This window comes from Malaclemys terrapin, chromosome 1 (genome assembly GCF_027887155.1).
Source record: "Malaclemys terrapin pileata isolate rMalTer1 chromosome 1, rMalTer1.hap1, whole genome shotgun sequence".
In the NCBI taxonomy this organism is placed as follows: domain Eukaryota; kingdom Metazoa; phylum Chordata; order Testudines; family Emydidae; genus Malaclemys; species Malaclemys terrapin.
In genome coordinates this window covers 81940869-81960172 of record NC_071505.1, presented here as the reverse complement: position 1 = coordinate 81960172, position 19304 = coordinate 81940869, and the positions used below count along the sequence as shown (strand labels likewise).

General features: G+C 44.1%; 1 protein-coding gene across 1 annotated transcript in view; it reads right to left on the bottom strand.

Annotated features, from left to right (window-relative positions):
* Positions 1-5222, bottom strand: part of PLXNC1 (plexin C1) — a 102542-nt gene extending 97320 nt beyond the window's left edge. Inside the window, exon 1 of the mRNA XM_054028142.1 lies at positions 3293-5222. Coding sequence (XP_053884117.1) covers positions 3293-4696 — 1404 coding nt within the window. The 5' untranslated portion in view covers positions 4697-5222. The remainder of the gene's footprint in view (positions 1-3292) is intronic.
* Between the last annotated feature and the right edge of the window lie 14082 nt (positions 5223-19304).

Genomic DNA, 19304 nt, shown 5'->3' with positions numbered 1-19304 from the left:
TTTCAGTGTAAAAATGATAAACCAAAGAAATAGTATTTTTCAATTCACCTCATACAAGTACTGTAGTGCCATCTCTTTGTCCTGAAAGTGCAACTTACAAATGTAGATTTTTTTTGTTACATAACTGCACTCAAAAACAAAACAATGTAAAACTTCAGAGCTTACAATCCACTCAGTCCTACTTTTTGTTCAGCCAATCGCTAAGACAAAAGTTTGTTTACATTTACAGGAGATAATGTTGCCCTCTTCTTATTAACAATGTCACCAGAAAGTGAGAACAGGCATTTGCATGGCACTTTTGTAGCCAGCACTGCAAGGTATTTACTTGCCAGATATGCTAAACATTCGTATGCCCCTTCATGCTTCAGCCATCATTCCAGAGGACATGTTTCCATGCTGATGACGCTCATTAAAAAAATAATGCGTTAATTAAATTTGTGACTGAACTCCTTGGGGGGAATTGTATGTCCCCTGCTCTGTTTTACCCACATTCTGCTATATATTTCATGTTATGGCAGTCTCGGGTGATGACCCAGCACATGTTGTTTGTGTTAAGAACACTTATCACTGCAGATTTCACAAAACGCAAAGTCGGTACCAATGTGAGATTTCTAAAGATAGCTACAACACTCAACCCAAGGTTTAAGAATCTGAAGTGGCTTCCAAAATCTGAGGGGGATGAGGTGTAGAGCATGCTTTCAGAAGTCTTAAAAGAGCAACACTCCAATGCAGAAACTACAGAACCTGAACCACCAAAAAAGAAAATCAATGTTCAATTTATGTTCGTGGCATCTGACTCACATAATGAAAATGAACATGTGTCGATCCGCACTGCTTTAGATTCTTATCGAGCAGAACCTATCATCAGCATGGATGCATGTCCCCTGGAATGGTGGCTGAAGCATGAAAGGACATAGGAATCTTTAGCACATCCGGCACGTAAATATCTTGCAATTCTGGCTACAACAATGCCATGAAAACGCCTGTTCCCACTGTCAGGTGACATTGTAAAGTATTATCTCCTGAAAATGTAAACAAACGAACCCTACTTCATGGGATGCATGCAGTGGAAAATACAGTAGGAAGATATATATACACAGAGACCATGAAAAAATGGGTGACATTACTGCCAATGTAGGCAGGAACCAGTGAAGTTTAACATTGTGTCATGATTAACTCTAGAGTTCCAAGTATCAGAGGGGTAGCTTTGTTAGTCTGAATCAGTAAAAAGCCACAGAGGGTCCTGTGGCACCTTTAAGACTAACAGAAGTATTGGAGCATAGGCTTTCGTGGGTGAATGCCCACTTCATCAGACACAAGTCTGATGAAGTGGGCATTCACCCACGAAAGCCTATGCTCCAATACTTCTGTTAGTCTTAAAGGTGCTACAGAACCCTCTAGAGTTCCAGTTAGTGACACATTAAACATAGCGATCCCTGCCTATACTGGCTGCAAAGCTGTGTTTAGCATCATGTTAATTAACCCAACTCCTCATGGTCATATTCTAGCACAACCTAATTTTCCAGTAAAGATAAGCCTTTTGAAAGATTGGAGTTATTGCTGTAATAATGGGATTATGCATGTCGTCTAAGACAGAACTATTCTTTAAATAATGGATGTTGATCTTCCATATTTAGATACTTAGATACCATGGTAATGACAGCCATATAATAGATTGTAGTATTTGCACTCCTTAGACCCATTTCCCAAAAAGTCACAAAAACCAATTCTCTAGAATTTCTGATATGTGAGCTGTGCAAAATATTTATTTAGGGTTTTTTGTGTGGATTGCTATTGGAAGTTTATAATTCACTTTTGCCATGGATGACAGTCTGATAAAACACCTTAGATCACCAGTAAAGAAATCATAAATACTTACAATGAAAGAACCAGCATCCAAAATTCAATTTCTAAATAACCATTGTTTGAGAAGGAGAGAGTTTTTATTAACTCCTTTCATTCAATTTACCATCAGTGACCACAGCAATCAAAGTGGGTTACTGACACCTAAAAACAGAGGGTGAAATCCTGGCTCCATAGAAATCAATGGGAATTTTGCCACTGATTTCAATACAGCCAGGATTTCACTCACCTAATCTTACGATTCCATTTGGAAGGGGACAAATTTTTAATCTTATTTGATGTGACTAGCTATTTTTAATATAATATTTTACATTTATATTGCAGGTTTTATTTGGAAAGATCTCAAGAGTGCTTCCCTAACTGTGGTTAGGGAAACAACTTCTTCTCATGCAGTTTCCAAAATACTCCATCCATTATTGGACAAGGCTGTCCTAACTGAGAAGAGGCAGAGGGTTAAACTGCAGAATGCTTGGGTGTTGGAGGATCTGCCAGAGACCAGAGCTCTCTTTACAGATCACATTCTTGTCTTTTTGTTGCTGTTTCTTTTGCCTGTTCTCACTTTCAGGTGACACTGTAAATAAGAAGCCAGCAGCAGAATCACCTACCATGTAAACAAATGTGTTTGTCTTAGTGATTAGCTGAACAAGAAGTAGGACTGATTGGACTTGTAGGCTCTAAAGTTTTACACAGTTTTGTTTTTGAGTGCAGTTATGTAACCAAAAAAAAATCTGCATTTGTAAGTTATACTTTCAAGATAAAGAGATTGCACTACAGTACTTGTATGAGATCGATTGAAAAATACTATTTCTTTTATCATTTTACAGTGCATATATTTGTAATAAAAATAATAATATAAAGTGAGCACTGTGCACTTTGTATTCTGTGTTGTAATTGAAATCGATATTAAAAATGTAGAAAAACATCCAAAATATTGAATACATTTCAATTGGTATTTTATTGTTATAAGTATCATTAATGGATTCATTTTTTGAGTTAAGTGTGTGGGTTAACTGTGATTGACAGCCTTAATATTTAGTATTCATTATTATTATTTATACAGCCCCAGACATGTGCCTGGTGCACTAGGGGTCGGGTGGAGGACGCATGTCTAGATGGCAACAGGACGTAGGAGGATTTGAAGCAAGGTCTCCTAAATTGCAATCCTGGCTCTACCCCTCATTTGAGATGTAACCGTGAACATGTCTGTCTTCCTACATCTGCAAAGGGGAATGATTCCATCTACCTCAAGGACCAGCGAGCACATAAGGCTTTTAAAATATAAAGCTCGCTCTAAGCCTTCTGGGGGGCCAGGTCCCTGGGTGCTGGCTCCGGATCAGCTCAGGGGCGCTCGGACAGGGATTTTGACTGGAGCCAGCTGATCTATTTCTCCGCGGGCAACAAGCTTAACCGAAGTGAAGGGGAGACTCACACAATCGCGGTTTCCATTGTTTTCGCCTAAAAACCTGCAATTGCTGTTCCGCTTCTCGGCCATCTGCTGCATGTCGAAGATGCAGAGCGCGGTGGAGTCCCAGCGCCACTCGCCCGGCTCGGCGCTGAAGACCCCGGCCCACAAGCCCGCCTGCTCCAGGAGGCTGGAGGAGAGCAGGGTGCTGCGGGCGCCGCAGTCCAGGCGTAGCTCGCCTAAGAGGCTGAGGTCCTTCTGGGACTTCAGCACTGCCACGCTGGGCTGCGGCGCCGCCTGGTGGTCCTCCGGGGGTAAGGGGTAGTAAGGGAAGAAGAGGTGCTCGCCCCACAGGAAGGCGTCCACGAAGTGTAGTGGGGGCCCTTTGGCGGGGCGCTTCAGGGTCGCTGAATCCCCCCCGGTCAGGCTCATCTCCGGCAGGCTGCGCATGGTGAGCACCGTGCGGGCGTCCGAGGCCGAGGGAACGCAGCTCAGATCGGAGTCGGACTGATTGGACAGCGAGTAGGCAGCGGCCAGCGCCAGCAAGCGGCGGCCGGGCTGCAGCGCGAAGAGCACCCCGCTGGTGGAGCCCTGCGGCAGGCAGCTCACCACCTCGGTCTGGTTGGTCAGCACCGTCAGGTTGCCCAGGAACCGCACCTGGCAGCTGCCGTGGTACAGGGTCCAGCCGGTGAGCAGGCGGCCGCCCTCCAGGTCGGGCAGCAGCAGCTTGTTGTGGGTGCCCGCCGGCTGCGCGCAGTCCTGCGCCCCCGCCGCGTGCGCCAGGTGCAGCAGGCTCAGGGACCGGTTCAGCTTGTAGATGCAGTTGCCGCCCGCCAGCAGGAGGCTGTCCCCGCTCGCCGCGATGTTGTCGATGGGCACGGGCAGGGTGTACTGCGGCTGGCACACGACGACCCCGGCCCCAACCAGGGCGATCAGCAGCGCCCAGGGCAGCGGGGGCGCGGCGGGGCCGGGGCGCCGGGAGTCCTTCTTCCTGCACGGCCCCATGGGCATGGCCAGCTCCTCGATCGGCTCAGCGGCTGCTCTAGCTGCCTGGCGGCGGCAGCTGCCCCATGCTGTGCTGCGGGGCGGCAGAGGCGCTGTGTCGTTCAGCCCCGGCTTCCTCCGTCTGGCTGCGGCGATGGGAAGTTCCTCTCCGGGAGGCTGGGCTGGGCTCCTGGGTGGGGGTTTGGGCCTTATACTTGTTCTTGCGCAAGTTTCCTTCCCCAGCCACCCCACGCCCTGCGCCCTCCAGGATCCAGCGGGCTGGGGCCGCAGCCACTTGCCCAGCTTTGTTCCTGGGTGCACTGCAAAACCAACGCTGGGCTCCTGCTGAGAGTGAAACATCCGACAGCCTCTCCGCCTAGATGGGAGTAAAGCACCCTGTGAGCCATGCAGGCTTTGGCAGGCTTCTTGGAGGTGCCATGAGAGCATGGCTGGGGCCCACTTGGACTAGGGTGACCAGATAGTAAGTGTGGAAAATCAGGAGTTTTGAGCGGGAGGTGGAGGGAAAGGGGGTATAGTTGCATATATAAGACAAAGCGACTAATATCAGGATGGTCTTGACAATATCGGGATATCTGGTCACCCTAATTTGGACTGCCAGGCTGACACAGGTTTTAAACCTCTTGGGGTTGGGGGAGGGAGAATAACACTGGAACAAGGGGCCCCACACACAGCTGATTTTCCAGCATAGATGGGACTGTAGCTGTGGCCAGTACAGTGTGTGACTTTCTCTAACCATCTCACCTTTATTATAGAGACCCATCGGGGTTCTCACAACACATTTTTTGGTGACCTCTGAGTGCAGCCACCAACTCTTGCCCGCAACAGCTTTGACAATTTTTCCTAAAATACTTAATTAACTTTAGGAAAAACAAATCAATATACACATATACATGTCCAGTGTAATTTCTTTATATAAGGATTTTATTTGTGCAGACTCAATAATAAAAATAATGTATAGTTGTCTCTATTCTTTACTGGACCTACACAGAATAGAAACAAATAATGTGTTTTGCATGTTCTTGTCCCTTTTTGTTGTTGTTTCTTTTGCTTTTTTGGTTGGTTGTTAGCTCGTAAGTCTGCTGCTGTGAAAAGTGATACCGGTATATTAATATCACTTTTCACAGTCTCCCAGCTAGTTGCAAAGTTTGCTGTGAAAAGTGATATTAACATACAAATATAACTTTTCACAGCAGATTTACTCAGGCACTGCAAGTCTGGGGACAAATTAAGCCCTGGATGGGGAAGCGAGTAGGGAGGCAGCAAGGGCCAGGCACCATGGGGGGAATGAATAGGGGGCCAGGGGAGGGGCTGGATGGGGGCTGAGGGAGACAGTAGGGCCCAGGGGCAATGGGCTGGGTGGGTGAAGGGCCAGAGGCTGCAGTGGGGGCCAGCAGCCACCGCTGCACAGCCAGGGCCCAACCCAAAGCCCTTTGGCTGGGGCCTGAGGCCCAGCGGCTGGCGAAGGCAGCAGGGGCCAAGGGCAATGGGGAAGGAGTGGTGAGACCTAGATATTGGCTTCTTCCTTCTAAGCAAAGCCAGGCTAATTTGGGATTCTTGCTAACATTTATCTCAGTACAGGATGGCCCTTCACACAATGTCATGAAATGAAAACAGTCCATTTTATACAACTTGTCTGTCCTCCTGGGAGCTTCAAAATCCACACACTTTGCTAATTTCAAGGAAGCATAAAACTGAGATCCTTCCCACCTGTAGTCATGATAGATCAGTATTTTCATAACAGTAGGATAAAATTAATCCCAGACTCCTGGGTGAACCTTATCTAAATTCCCCTTCTTGATGTGGAATTACATTGAATATTGTGTTTTTTCATTTCCTTTCTTAAGCTGTTGCGTCATGTTGTAGTTAAACAGTTGCTGCAATTCACTCCCCAAAAGGTGGTTGCAGTGATTTTTATTTAGTCTGTTAATAACAATTGCAAAGCCTGTTGTGAGACATTTAGATTTGTCCATCTTTGGGTGGCAGTTGTCAAATTTAGTGCCTCCTTCTGCAAGGTGCTGAGCACTTTGAACTCCCACTACAGCCATGGACACTCAGCACCTCACAGGATCGGGCCTTTAGACTGGATGCTCTTTGAAGCTTACTAGATCATTTCCAGTAAGACTCAGCAAAAGCAGAACCGTGTATTGCATGCTCAGCAATTGGCAGATATTCTGCTTTTGCTGAGTCCTAAGTAAAGATATAATTATGCAAGAAAAGAAACAATATTTTATCAACTTCTCCTGCCCTAGTGGGGCAGACTTTAATGTTGCTGGAGCAGTGTAATGTGGCCTTAGTGTAAATAAGAATCCATCCCCAAATTTGCAAATAGAAGGGATAATGCCGATATTAGCAGTTTGAATACATACATAGAATATCAGGGTTGGAAGGGACCTCAGGAGGTCATCTAGTCCAACCCCCTGCTCAAAGCAGGACCAATCCCCAACTAAATCATCCCAGCCAGGGCTTTGTCAAGCCTGACCTTAAAAACCTCTAAGGAAGGAGATTCCACCACCTCCCTAGGTAACCCATTCCAGTGCTTCACCACCCTCCCAGTAAAAAAGTTTTTCCTAATATCCAACCTAAACCTCCCTCACTGCAACTTGAAGACCATTACTCCTTGTTCTGTCTTCTGCTACCACTGAGAATAATCTAGATCCATCCTCTTTGGAACCCCCTTTCAGGTAGTTGAAAGCAGCTATCAAATCCCCCCTCATTCGTCTCTTCTGCAGACTAAACAATCCCAGTTCTCTCAAGCCTCTTCTCATAAGTCAAGTGCTCCAGTCCTCTAATCATTTTTGTTCCCCTACGCTGGACTCTTTCCAATTTGTCCACGTCCTTGTAGTGTGGGGCCCAAAACTGGACACAGTACTCCAGATGAGGCCTCACCAATATTGAATAGAGGGGAATGATCACATCCCTTGATCTGCTGACAATGCCCCTACTTATACAGCCCAAAATGCTGTTAGCCTTCTTGGCAACAAGGGCACACTGTTGACTGATATCCAGCTTCTCGTCCACTGTGACCCCTAAGTCCTTTTCTGCAGAAATAGCAAATGTACATTTCCTTCCCCAAAATGTAGGCTGCACCCTGCAGCAGTTATTGCTTAAGGCAATTTATTTTTCCCTGGATTTGAAGCAACATTTATTACTGGCACTTTTCCAGTTGCAGCAGTCAGAGTCCATGACATATCCTGTTCCCAAATCCAGAACCCCCAACCATTTATACTACTCCACAGGCAGTGACTTAAAGGGTGTATACAGGCCTTGCACAATGCAGTGAAACAGAACTGCTAAGCAAAGCAGGCTACTTCTGGTGCTACACACTTTCTGAAGATATGCTTTCCTGCACAAGACTGGGTTCTTAGTCAACATGTAAATGAAATAATGTTCAAACCCATCACACTGAAATAGATTGTCCAAGCACAGGAGTCCACTTACTTGGCAGGACAACATAAACTGAACACAGTACACTTGTGCTCCATCTGTTACATTGACTTCCAATTTGTTTCTCAGTGCAATGCAAGATGTTATAATATAAAGCTCTATATGGTTTAGGTATTGGCTTATGTGACGTCCTAAGACACATGGTCAATTGGCGACTTCTAACAGACTCTAGTTTAAATTTTTAGGGCCCTGGCAACAGGCTATATTCAGCAAAAAGTCCACATCTTTGGAAGTTGCTCTCCTTGTAAAGTCACTAAAGCCCCAGGTTTCTGGCTTTCAGGGCAGAGCATATGCAGGAGGAGAAACCAAACTAATTCTCCCCCAAGGTGTACAATGGAATTCATTGGTTGACTGTTTAGAGCTATTTATTAAGAACTAGCATATTCTGGTGACAATTTGTGAAGAAAATTGTGACAAAATAGATTGAAGTCAAATTAGTCAACATTGGTCTAAAGAGAAATGTAGAAGGTGTGCTGAATATACTGAAACCTACTTCCATAGCATTGGACAAACTGCAGAAAGATTGCTGCTGTATTGCTGATGCTGTTGAAATTTGGAAAGAACTTCAAGAGACATTTATTCACACAGTGCATAGTCAACATGTAGAACGCTTTGCCAGAGGATGTTGTGAAGGCCAAGACTATAACAGGGTTCAAAAAAGAACTAGATAAGTTAATACAGGATAGGTCCATCAATGATTATTAGGCAGGATGGGCAGGGATGGTGTCCCTAGCCTCTGTTTTCCAGAAGCTGGGAATGGGCAACAGGCAGGGCCAAATTAATGCAGGAGCTTTAAGGGCTGCAGCCAAGAGCCTTGGGTTAAGGGGGGGTCCTGCAGGCCGGACAGCCCACTGCTTCTTTTCATTAGGCCCATGGCAAGTCTCCGCGCCGTGGGCTGGACACTGGTCCTCGAGCCTCGGTGCCTTCCCCCAGGCTGAAGCTGCGAGTGCTGACTCGCTGATGTGCCCCTGCAGTCCCTGGATGAGGGGCATTCAGGGAATCTCTGTGCGCTGCTCCTGCCCCCAGCGCTGGCTCCACAGCTCACATTGGCCGGGTACCGCAGCCAATGGGAGCTGTGGGGGCAGCACCTGTGAGCACGGGCAGCATGCACCGTGCAGAGCAGCCTGGCCCCTCTGTCTAGGGGCTGGACATGCCAGCCACCTCGGGGAGCAGAGTAGTGAGGAGCCGGGGCAGGCAGGGATCCTGCCTTAGCCCTGCTGCACCACTGACCAAGAGTTGCCCAAGATAAGCGCCTCCTGGCTGGAGCCCACACCCCAACCCCCTACCCCAGCCCGGAGCTCCCTTCTGCACCAAAACTCCCTCCCAGACCCCACATCCCCACCTTCATCCCAACCCCTTGTCCCAGCCTTGAGCCCCCTCCTGCACCCAAACTCCCACCCAAAGCCCACACCCCAAACCTCCTGCTGCACCCAACCACCTGTCCCATCCCTGGCCCCACTTCAGAGCTCCCCCCAGCTGGAACTGCACCCCCTCCCATGCCCTCTCACACCCCAATCCCCTGCCCCAACTCTGAGCCCACTCCCCCACTCTAAACCCCTAGAGGTCCTACAAAATCTAATAGCCCTAGGCCCACAGGAGAATTAGTCCAGCGCTGGCAATAGGATGGATCACTTGGTGATTACCTGTTCTGTTCATTCCCTCTGAAGCACCTGGCATTGGCCACTGTTGGAAGACAGGATATTGCACTAGATGGACCTTTGGTCTAATCTAGGGTGACCATCCTTCCCGTTTTTAAAGGGGACAGTCCCATTTTGGGGGACTTTTCTTATATTGGCGCATATTACCTCACACCCGCTGACCCGTTTTTTCACAGTTGCTAACTGGTAACCCTAGTCTGACCCAGTATGGCTCTTCTTATGACACTGAAGAAACAAATATCCTACAGCAAAGTTAATTTGCAGGCAGTAAAGAAACAGATGGATCAAGCACTCAATCAATCTCATTTTCTTGCCAATATTCTCAACCCAAAGTACTAAGGTATATGCCTAACTACTGAAGAAGATGCTGCTGCTATGACATGGGCATCTAATAATCACCCATCGGTCAGGCCAATCATAATATCAGGGCTGGAGGTGAACCATTCAAGCAGGAACTGTTTGTTGATGATATTTTAGAGAAAGTCACACCATTGATAATCACTAGCTAAGCACCTGGAACCAGAGTTTGTTGAAGTGCTAAACCAGTTTTGGACAGCAGTAGCCTCTTCAGCAGGCACACAAAGAATATTTTCTTCATTTGGACTAAAAAATTAAAAACTGAGAAATCTATTGGGAGTTGAAAAAGCAGGAAAACTTATCTTTCTCTTCCAGTCTATGAATAAAAACAAGGAAGGAAGGGATGAGAGCTACTAGTTTTAAAAGTTTGAAGGACAGTCCAAGTACTTAGGAGACTGTTGTTTCATTTTCAAGAGACTTAGGTGAATACAAACTCAAACTCCCATCACTTTTACTTAGGCATATTTGAACATTTTCCCAGGCTGACCTGAAATAATCAATTTAATTAACTGATTACAGTTAACCTCTCTGTTCCTTTAATAAATCATTTAGTTGTAAATGTGAAACATGTTCTGATAAGAGAAATGTATGTATCCAAAACATGTAAGGTTGTTTTGTTTAATAAATTTAACATGCTGTTTTGTGCATTTATAAAGCACTAAGGGCCAAATCTTGAACTCTTTACTCAGAGGAAAATTCCCAGTGAAGTCAATGAACCAACTTCACCTGTAATTACACCTTGAGCAGTTTCAGTTACTTCAGTGGGATTACATGAGAGCAGAATCTTACCCAATGTGAGTTTTGCCTGAATAAGAACGGTGTAAGGACGTCAGGACTTGGCCCTATGTGCATGAGTTAAAACAAAGTTTGATCCCTTTTTACATAATTTCTTTAATCTGAGACAGAACACAGCCTTTGTTAACATATTACTCACTAGTCTTTCTCTCCGCTGACTCAACTGCCGCCTTCTCTCTGTCCTTCTCTCTCATTTGCAAGACAAATTTAGGACTCTGTGTAGAGATCTGGCAAAAGGGAAGCCACTGTAGTTAATTTTATTTTTTTCTTAAAGTTATCTATTTTGAATTTAGCTTAAACTTGGTACTCTTCCTACATTGAAACAACTTTTGCGGATTTATGTACACTTATTTTAACATGGATGAGAATTTATTCTGCTCCATAGCTGGCTAAACAGCCTGTGTTGTTAACATTACTGTGCAAAATTTTCAGTGCCATATCTGAAAACAGGGCAATAACTGCTTTTCACCTAATATATTTCAACAAGTCAATTTTCTACTACATCTACACATGGATTAAATGCAACAGGAAAACCAAGAGGCTGTATTGAAAAACTCCTCCTTTACAGAGTAAGTGCACCTTAATACTTTGAATATTCAAATGGATTCTGCAATGTTGGATTTTAATTCTACTGTGATGTTTTTTTTGTTTTTTGTTTTTTGTTTTTATTGTTTTTTGTTGTTTGTTTGGTGGTTGATCTAAGAATTATTGGGCCTTCTGCACCCTTTTCTGCTTCTCTTGCCGTATACAACGAGGAGATTCCAGATACAAGAACAGGCTGCTCTGTGTCCCACAAGAGGAAATTCAAGTGAGTGCCACAAGAAGCTGAACTGTTACACCGCAAATAATACAACAGCTTGAAAAAGTCCATTACCCTGAAGTGAAGGGAATCCTATGACAAAGTCAAATATTTTTGTACAGCAGAATCCTGACAGCTAACAACCCTTTTGTGCATTGTTTTAAAAAAAAATAATGGATGTTCAGTTTGCCTCCATTCTAAATAATACAAACTATTGTAGATGACTGACCAAAGAAATCATGAACATGCACCCAAAGCATGTTGTTTTCAATCACATAATTTTTTTTGCGCCAAAGGTGACTCTTTATTGAAAGCGTTTGTGATACAGTGGCAAGGAGAAAGAGAAGCAACTCAGAATTGCATATAAAAAGTAACAGAGATATATTGCTGTTCCACATATCTACAATGTGTTCATATTCTGTGCCACAAAATGTGACACCAAGGAAGAATGGTTTGTAGCACAAACAAGCACGTGAAACAGGAAACTCAGGTTCTGTTCCCTCTTTGTCACCAACTTCTTGTGTTTCCATCTACCCATGAAGGGGTGTACTCGCCCTATCAGCCAACAAGTTGAATTAGGCCATGTAGGCCCAATCAGTCAATTAAGCTACAAACAGGGGAGATTTAGGCTGTGTGGGGGCACTAATTAGAAGGGAGATCACCTGTAAGGGAACAAGCAGGAATTCTATAAAGCCAGGAGGCTGGCAACAGGAAGTCTGCAGTCTCATCCCCTGAGATAAGGGAGAAGGAAGGGGGAATAGGAGTCTGTGAGGAAGGGTTTACCCAGTAGGCCTAGGAAAGAGGGGGCTGACTAGGAAGACTGGTGAGGGCATAGGTGTTGCAACTAGGAGTCCTGGGTGTGTGGCCGCATCCCCTGGCTTTAAGTAGTTACCATCATATACAAGGTTTGGTTCAGTGGCTCTCAGCACCCCCATTATATAAATTGTTCCAGCACCCCTGGATGAAGGAGGAGCTTAAAAAAGCACAGTAGGAAGTAGTCCAGGGAAGAGAGCAGTAAGATTGGTGAAGACCCAGAATTTTAACTGCTCACTGAGGGGTCCTGGACTGGACCCCAGAGTAGAGGGTGGGCCTGGGTTCCCCTGTACCATCCACTGCAGAGTGGTATTGCTTCGGACAGTGAATGGGAAGACTGCAGGAGTGACATAGTCCGGGTAGCAGGCATGAGGGCTGCCTGATACTGCTTGTGCAGAGAGACTCTGAAAGACACCCCTTCCCCCACCCCACACACACCCAAAAAAAGGGGAAATCAGAGTGTAATGTGGCCGGAGGGCTGAGTCACAAAGCAGCCGTACTGCGACTCTGTGAGCCGGAGGAAAACTGCAACAGTGGAAGGCTAGAAAGGGGGCATTGTACAGGGAGGAGCTAATTGCCAGAAGGTGGGTAGAATACATTGTTGTACTACCTCATTTGTAAATGGAGATTGGCAATAATCCCTTGCCTTGCAGGGATGCTGTAGCGGTTATCTCAAAGGGGAGCCAAGATAACTCTAATTGTGTAATGGGTGTAGGTAACAGAATAAAAACAAGCCCCTTTTTCTCAGAAGAGCAGACCCGTCCTCTGCTGTATCTGTCACCGGTGGACTGGTGCAGATCTTCTTCCCTATGTGGTGCACAAATAATAAAGACTGACCAGAAATAAGGCTTAAACAACAGGTAAGTGTATTAAGGGATAAATTACAGATAAGGGAAGGGATAAATGTAACGAGCAATAACTATATAAACAACACAAACCCAGTGACACAGCAGCTCTTCCTATGAGCATAAACCTCAGGCCCAAAAATACAGAACCCACCCTGGCAATTGAAAATGTAACCCCAACTAAGAAAACCCTAATTATTATGTTTCACTATATTCCAAGCACTTCCGTGGTGGCGGTGAAGTCCAGAACCTCCACTCCATGGCACCCGTAGAGGAGCACTGGAGAGTCCCTCGATGACAGTTGGGATGGAAGAAACGGACCGAGGACCCTCTGGTTGTTGACGTTCCCAGGAGCAGGTAAGGTGGAATGCATCTTCTTCTTTCTTCTCACCTCAGGAGTGAATGGTATTCTTTGATGGTGCACTGGTGCCACGAAGACCCGAGCCGCACATGCACAGTCACTAAGATGGACTGCACCACCAGTCTGTGATTACAGTCCTTTTATACAGTTTGTGGCGGGAAAACATGGTATGATCCTGGGAAAGCGGGAAACAGTCTGAGGTGGTAGAATCTTGGGGATAGCTCAGTGGTGGGAAAAAACAGTTAAATCCAGTTACATCCAGGCTAAGCTGACAGTGCATTGAGGGGTCACAAAATGGAGTCACAAGATGATAGCTTAGACTCCTCTTGGATTGCTGCAATATCCTTAAAAACTGATTATTGGGTCTAATACATACATGTAATTTAATAAGCCATGAACAATGTAACATTTCATACCAAATATAGCTATTGTAAAGAATTTTGAAAACCTCAGATGCAAGGCACTATATAAGTCCAAAATAGTATTACAAGAATAGTACAGCACATTTCCAATATTGATTTTATAACATGACATAAGGAAAAATAATGAAAAACCCTAACTTACCCTTAAAAATCAGTTTAATGTAACCTAGATCTGCCAACAGTAAATTGCTATAATTGTAATTGTATGGTGTCACTAAAGGGCAGAGTTAAGGTTATTTGGGTGCTTTACATACACATTTCCATACCTTAAACATGTTTGGATTTCTTTTAAATTTAACTCTCAATTTCTTGGGTCTGCAATACTTATTTTTAGAAAAGTTGCAACATTTTTGTAATGTCTTCTACCCTTAAATTGATATGTACTTTCAACCTTTACTTAAGCATACAGGTGAATCTGGCGCTTAATTTGCAATTGATTTACTAGATTGGTTTTTCCAGGATACACACACACAGCAGGTAGTACTGCAGAGATCCTAGGTGGTGGTGCTGCCCAGAGGCTGCTAAGGATGGGCTGCTGTAACTTTGGAGTCCCCCAAAGCTGGTTAAATCACATACAGGCTACACTAGTGCTCAGAACAGCTCAGGATCAGGAGGGTGAAAAGGTGTCTTCAAGATACCTTGGTTCCTCCAACACCTTGGGCGGTGCCTGTATGCGTTGCACTTCTAAGCGGCACAGCACACAATCTCACCCATTGCTTCATTTTCCAATTTTGATTATCTGTGAGAGCCCAGACGCAGACTTGGTAGAATGAGGTAGGTGATGGGTGAGATCACGCCTTTGTGGGTGTGGAAGGGGGGATGATGGGATATAAATAGGAATGTATGAGGAGTATGGGAGGGATGACTGGGGATTACAGAGTGAAGGGGGAAATGAGGGTTCAGTGGGGGTTGTAAGTATGGGTGAGCAGGAATGTGGAGGTGAGGGCTATGAACCAGGCAGGTGATAAGTGGGGATGTGTGGGGAATGGGTGGTATCCATATCCTCCTATTGATGTTCGTATAGAGAAAGTGTTTATCCTGTCCAGCGGGAGTCCTGACCCTCTCCAGTGAACTTAATCCAGTAGGTTGAAAAGAGACTCCCGTATGATGGAGCACAGGAACCTACATGCAATCACAGAACCATCTACTGCTGTGGCAGTGGCGGCCAAGTGATCTGGCAGTAAGAACTGTTGACAAAGGCATATAGTTCCCTTCACAGTGCTGGTTCATTACAACCAATAGAATTGTTGCATGCAAATGAGCTGTAAAGGAAGGATGATGATTGGTTGCGTTACTTCTGATAGCACAATGGTTCCTCTTAAGAGTGACCTGAGCTGTTGATCTGGTCACTGGTCACTGGCTATTGTCTGTGTAATCATAACAATTCAATACAATCTTTAATAACATAGCTTAACAAACTAATTTTTCAAATGTACCTTCTGCACAACATTTCAGTAAATTTTAACTACATGGAAGGTTTGAAGAGGCTATGTTATGCCATTATTAAAGAAATCAAAGTCAAAGAAAGATCTAAAAATAAGTTCTAAATTTCCTTAAGAGCTCATTATACATTATTTTAACTCAGGCTAACAGATTTACTCGTAACTTCTCCAAATGTTCATTTGGTATTCAAAAAGTAAGAGCTATGAGTTGGGGTATGATCATTCCTAGGGGAATTCTGCACCAAAAAATTAAAAATTTTGTTCTGCATATTTTATTTGTTAAAATAGCACAATATAATCACATTACTTTCAATTATTTTGGTAATTTATTTAAGCGGCAATACAGAAAAAAGTCACTAACTATTCAGCATTTCCTAAATACATGGATGTTAAGTTACAGATACTTGGTAACGAATACCTTGCATTCCATTTATAATTCTGGCTGATTACTTGGGGAAATGCTTGATTCTGACTGTCCTGACATTTTATTGACTGCTTGATTAGTTTTATTTGCCCTTAAAGTCTTTATTTTTTTAAATGGGTAAGTAAAATAGATTCTGAGCTGTAATCTAACCCCACTGTGGCATAGGAAAAAAGCGAGACAGTACATAGATCTTCCTAGCTGAGGATTCCCTTACTGTCATTTACAATAAGGCTCCTTTATACCTCTCAGGCAGTGTAAAGGTGCCGTAAAACTTTTACACCAGTTTTATGCTGGGGGAATTCACTAAGCATGGGAACAATTTCCTAACAACAACAGGAACAACTAGGCAGGCAGGCCGCTATATTTTCTGTTCTGTGTGAGGGGACAGAGCCTGCCTCATGCCTACCTCCAAACAACCCAAAGCCTTACCCCTCCACACCAGGTGCACCACAAAAGCAAGCCAGCATGAGGGACAGAGTCTTGCTCACTCCCATGTATGCCCCCACAACCCTGCCCCCCCAGTAATGATTGGTGTCTCCCCATCCACACATGCCCGGCCCCCCTCACCCCCTCCCACTGATGCATGTCTCCGCTGGCTGTTCCAGGCACTCAAATAGATGTGCCCAGGCTGCTGGGGAAGGGGTGAGTGTCCCCCGCTGATTTCTTTGCTTCCCCATTTTTCTGCAGGGAAGCAAAGAAATCTGTGGGTGACATGAATTCTGTGCACACACAGTGGTACAGAATTCCCACAGAAGTAAATGATATACTGCAATGTTCATCTATAACAAATGATGAACCTCTGCTTTAAAATTCAGGACTTAACTCAACTTTTTACTATGGAATTGTTACCAGCATCTGCAGAATGGAATTGCATAATAAGTGCCTCTAGAATAAGAATAGGCCAGAGTATGGAAGAAGCAAAATCCCTGTTAAGACAATTCTTTTCTATGGTCTCCCAGAATGATTTCACTGTTCCACCATTTCTAAAATATAATGTTGCATATTCCCCAAAGAACCTTAACTCTGTCATATCTTTACCCAGTCTCCATTATAAATCTGAAACCCTTTTACCTCTATCTACCATCAAACCATCATTCACCTGTCACACATGGCTCATAAACCTTACTACAGACCATCCTTCAGTTAATGCTCTCATTATTTTATTAGCTAGAGATACCCACAGCTTGCCATTTTACTCTTCATAGGCAGATCAGAGACTTAACTCTCCCAAATCCCAACTATCCACCATAGTGAAGAGACCACAATATATCGCAGCTCATTCTCCAAAACAGTCTAACAACTCCATCCAACATATATTGAGGCAAAAAAAAAAATTTACTCCATCTAGCTTCTCTACATGGCTTGGAAATCCTAAGACTAGTGGATGAGTGGTGGGGAGCAGTAGATGTGACATATCTTGACTTTAGTAAGGCTTTTGGTACTGTCTCTCATGATCTTCTCATAAATAAGCAGAGAAATATAGTCTAGACAAGCCTACTCTAACGTGGGTGCACAAGTGGCTGGAAAACTGTACTCAAAGTAGTTATCAATGGTTCACAATTAAGCCGGAAGGGCATATCGAGTGGGGTCCCATAGGGATCGGTACTGCGTCCAGTTCTGTTCAATGCCTTCATAAATGATGTGGATAATGGCATAGAGAGTATACTTATAAAGTGTGCAAACAATATACATCTTGGAGATGTTGCAAGCGCTTTGGAAGACAGGATTATAATTCAATTTGATTTTGACAAACTGGAGAAATGGTCTGAAATAAATGGGATGAAATTCAATAAGGACAAATGCAAAGTAATACAGTTAGGAAGGAATAATTTCCTATTTTGTATTTGTGCAACTGATGACTGCCTAGGAAGGAGTACTGCAGAAAAGGATCTGGGGGTTATAGTGGATCACAAACTAAATGAGTCAACAATGTAATATTGTTGCCAAAAAAAAAAAAAGAAGCAGTGAACATCACTCTGGGATGTATTAGCAAGAGCATGGTAAGCAAGACCCAAGAAATAATTCTTCCACTCTACTCCACTCAACTGGAGTACTGTGTTCAGTTCTGGGCACCACACTTTGGGAAAGATGTGGACAAGTTGGAGACAGTCCAAAATGATTACAGGTCTAGAAAACATGACCTACAAGGAAAGACTGAAAAAAATGGGTTTGTTTAGTTTGGAGAAGAGAAGACTGAAGGGGGCAAAACAGTCTATAACAATATTTTACATACTTGAAAAGAGGAGGGTGATAAATTGTTCTCCTTAGCCATTGAGGTCAGGGCAAGAAGTAATGGGCTTAAATTGCACCAAAAGAGATTTAGGCCAGACATTAGGAAAAACATTCTGACTGTAAGGGTGGATAAGCACTGGAACAAATTACTTAGGGAGATTGTGGAATGTCCATCATTGGTGGTTTTTAAGAATAGGTTAGACAAACATCTGTCAGGGATGGTCTAGCGAATACTTAGTCCTGCCTCAGTGCAGGGAACTAAATGACCTATCAAAATCCCTTCCAGTCCTACATTTCTATGATCTCTATGATTATATCTTCCCTATTCACCTTCCATTGTGAGTCAGAGACGTCACCTCACACATGTGCACTATCATCCAATCCTTTCCAAATGTCTAGGCCTCAGTTTCAACAAATCACGCTAGTAAAATATTTATTTACCTTAGAGAGAAGGGAATCAACTTGTCTATAGAATGTATATTATATGCTCATTTGTAATCAATTACTTTAAAGACTTCATAAGCTGTGATTCTTATGTTAGCTAGATGGTGAGTGGCTGCACAGGGGTAGCATTAATGTTGAATTTTGAATATGCAATGTGATATTTTTGCAAATGTATACTTATTTAAGTCTGTATAACTGAACATGTGTTTGAATATACATCTACCTTCCCGTAAGTGTTGATTTCCATACTTTTTAATGCTATTGGATAGATAACTTAAAATTTGCAGGGGCGAGAACTCTCTCATTCTCCCAAGACTCTGCAGCGAAGTTAGACTTTCTCTTTAGCAATAATTCTGCTTAGGCGGTTGTAAATTGGTGGAATGACTTAGCAGAAAAAAGCTTATAGTCAGCAGGCTCTCGTCCTCTTCCTCAATGTTTCATGCTTACAGCAAGGGAATGAAACAAGTTCTCATAATGAGACTCCCAGTCCTGGGGTTCAGGCCAGACCTGTGGCCCTCAGCTGTGGAACACAACCTTCTCAAAGGCATTCTCTCTCCAATCAGTCTCTCAAACAGCCTTTCATTTAGCCCTTTCATAAGCAGGGAGGGGAAAGCTTACCAAGGTTGACATCTCACTGACAGGTTCCAGACAATGCCCATATAATGTACATCTATTCCATTTCCCCCTTTTTTTTTTTGTTTTTGCTTGTAAAGACTCACAGTGGAAACAGGATGTTAGGATCAGACAAACAGCATCAAGCTACCAGCTATTAGGTCTCAGATCCTCACAGTACTTAAGCATTTGTCCACTCAGCATTGCAACAGCTAACCCCAGGCAGCCTGCTGACTAATGGAATCCTCAGTTCTGACTTAGGCTCTCAGCTCCCCATACAAACCACCAGGAGAGTTAGGTTCCTAAGGAAGGGATCCCCCGAAGCCAGCAAGCTGAGTGGAGAGCTGCTGAAGCTAGTCGGGAGTGACATACCAAGAAGATAGGTG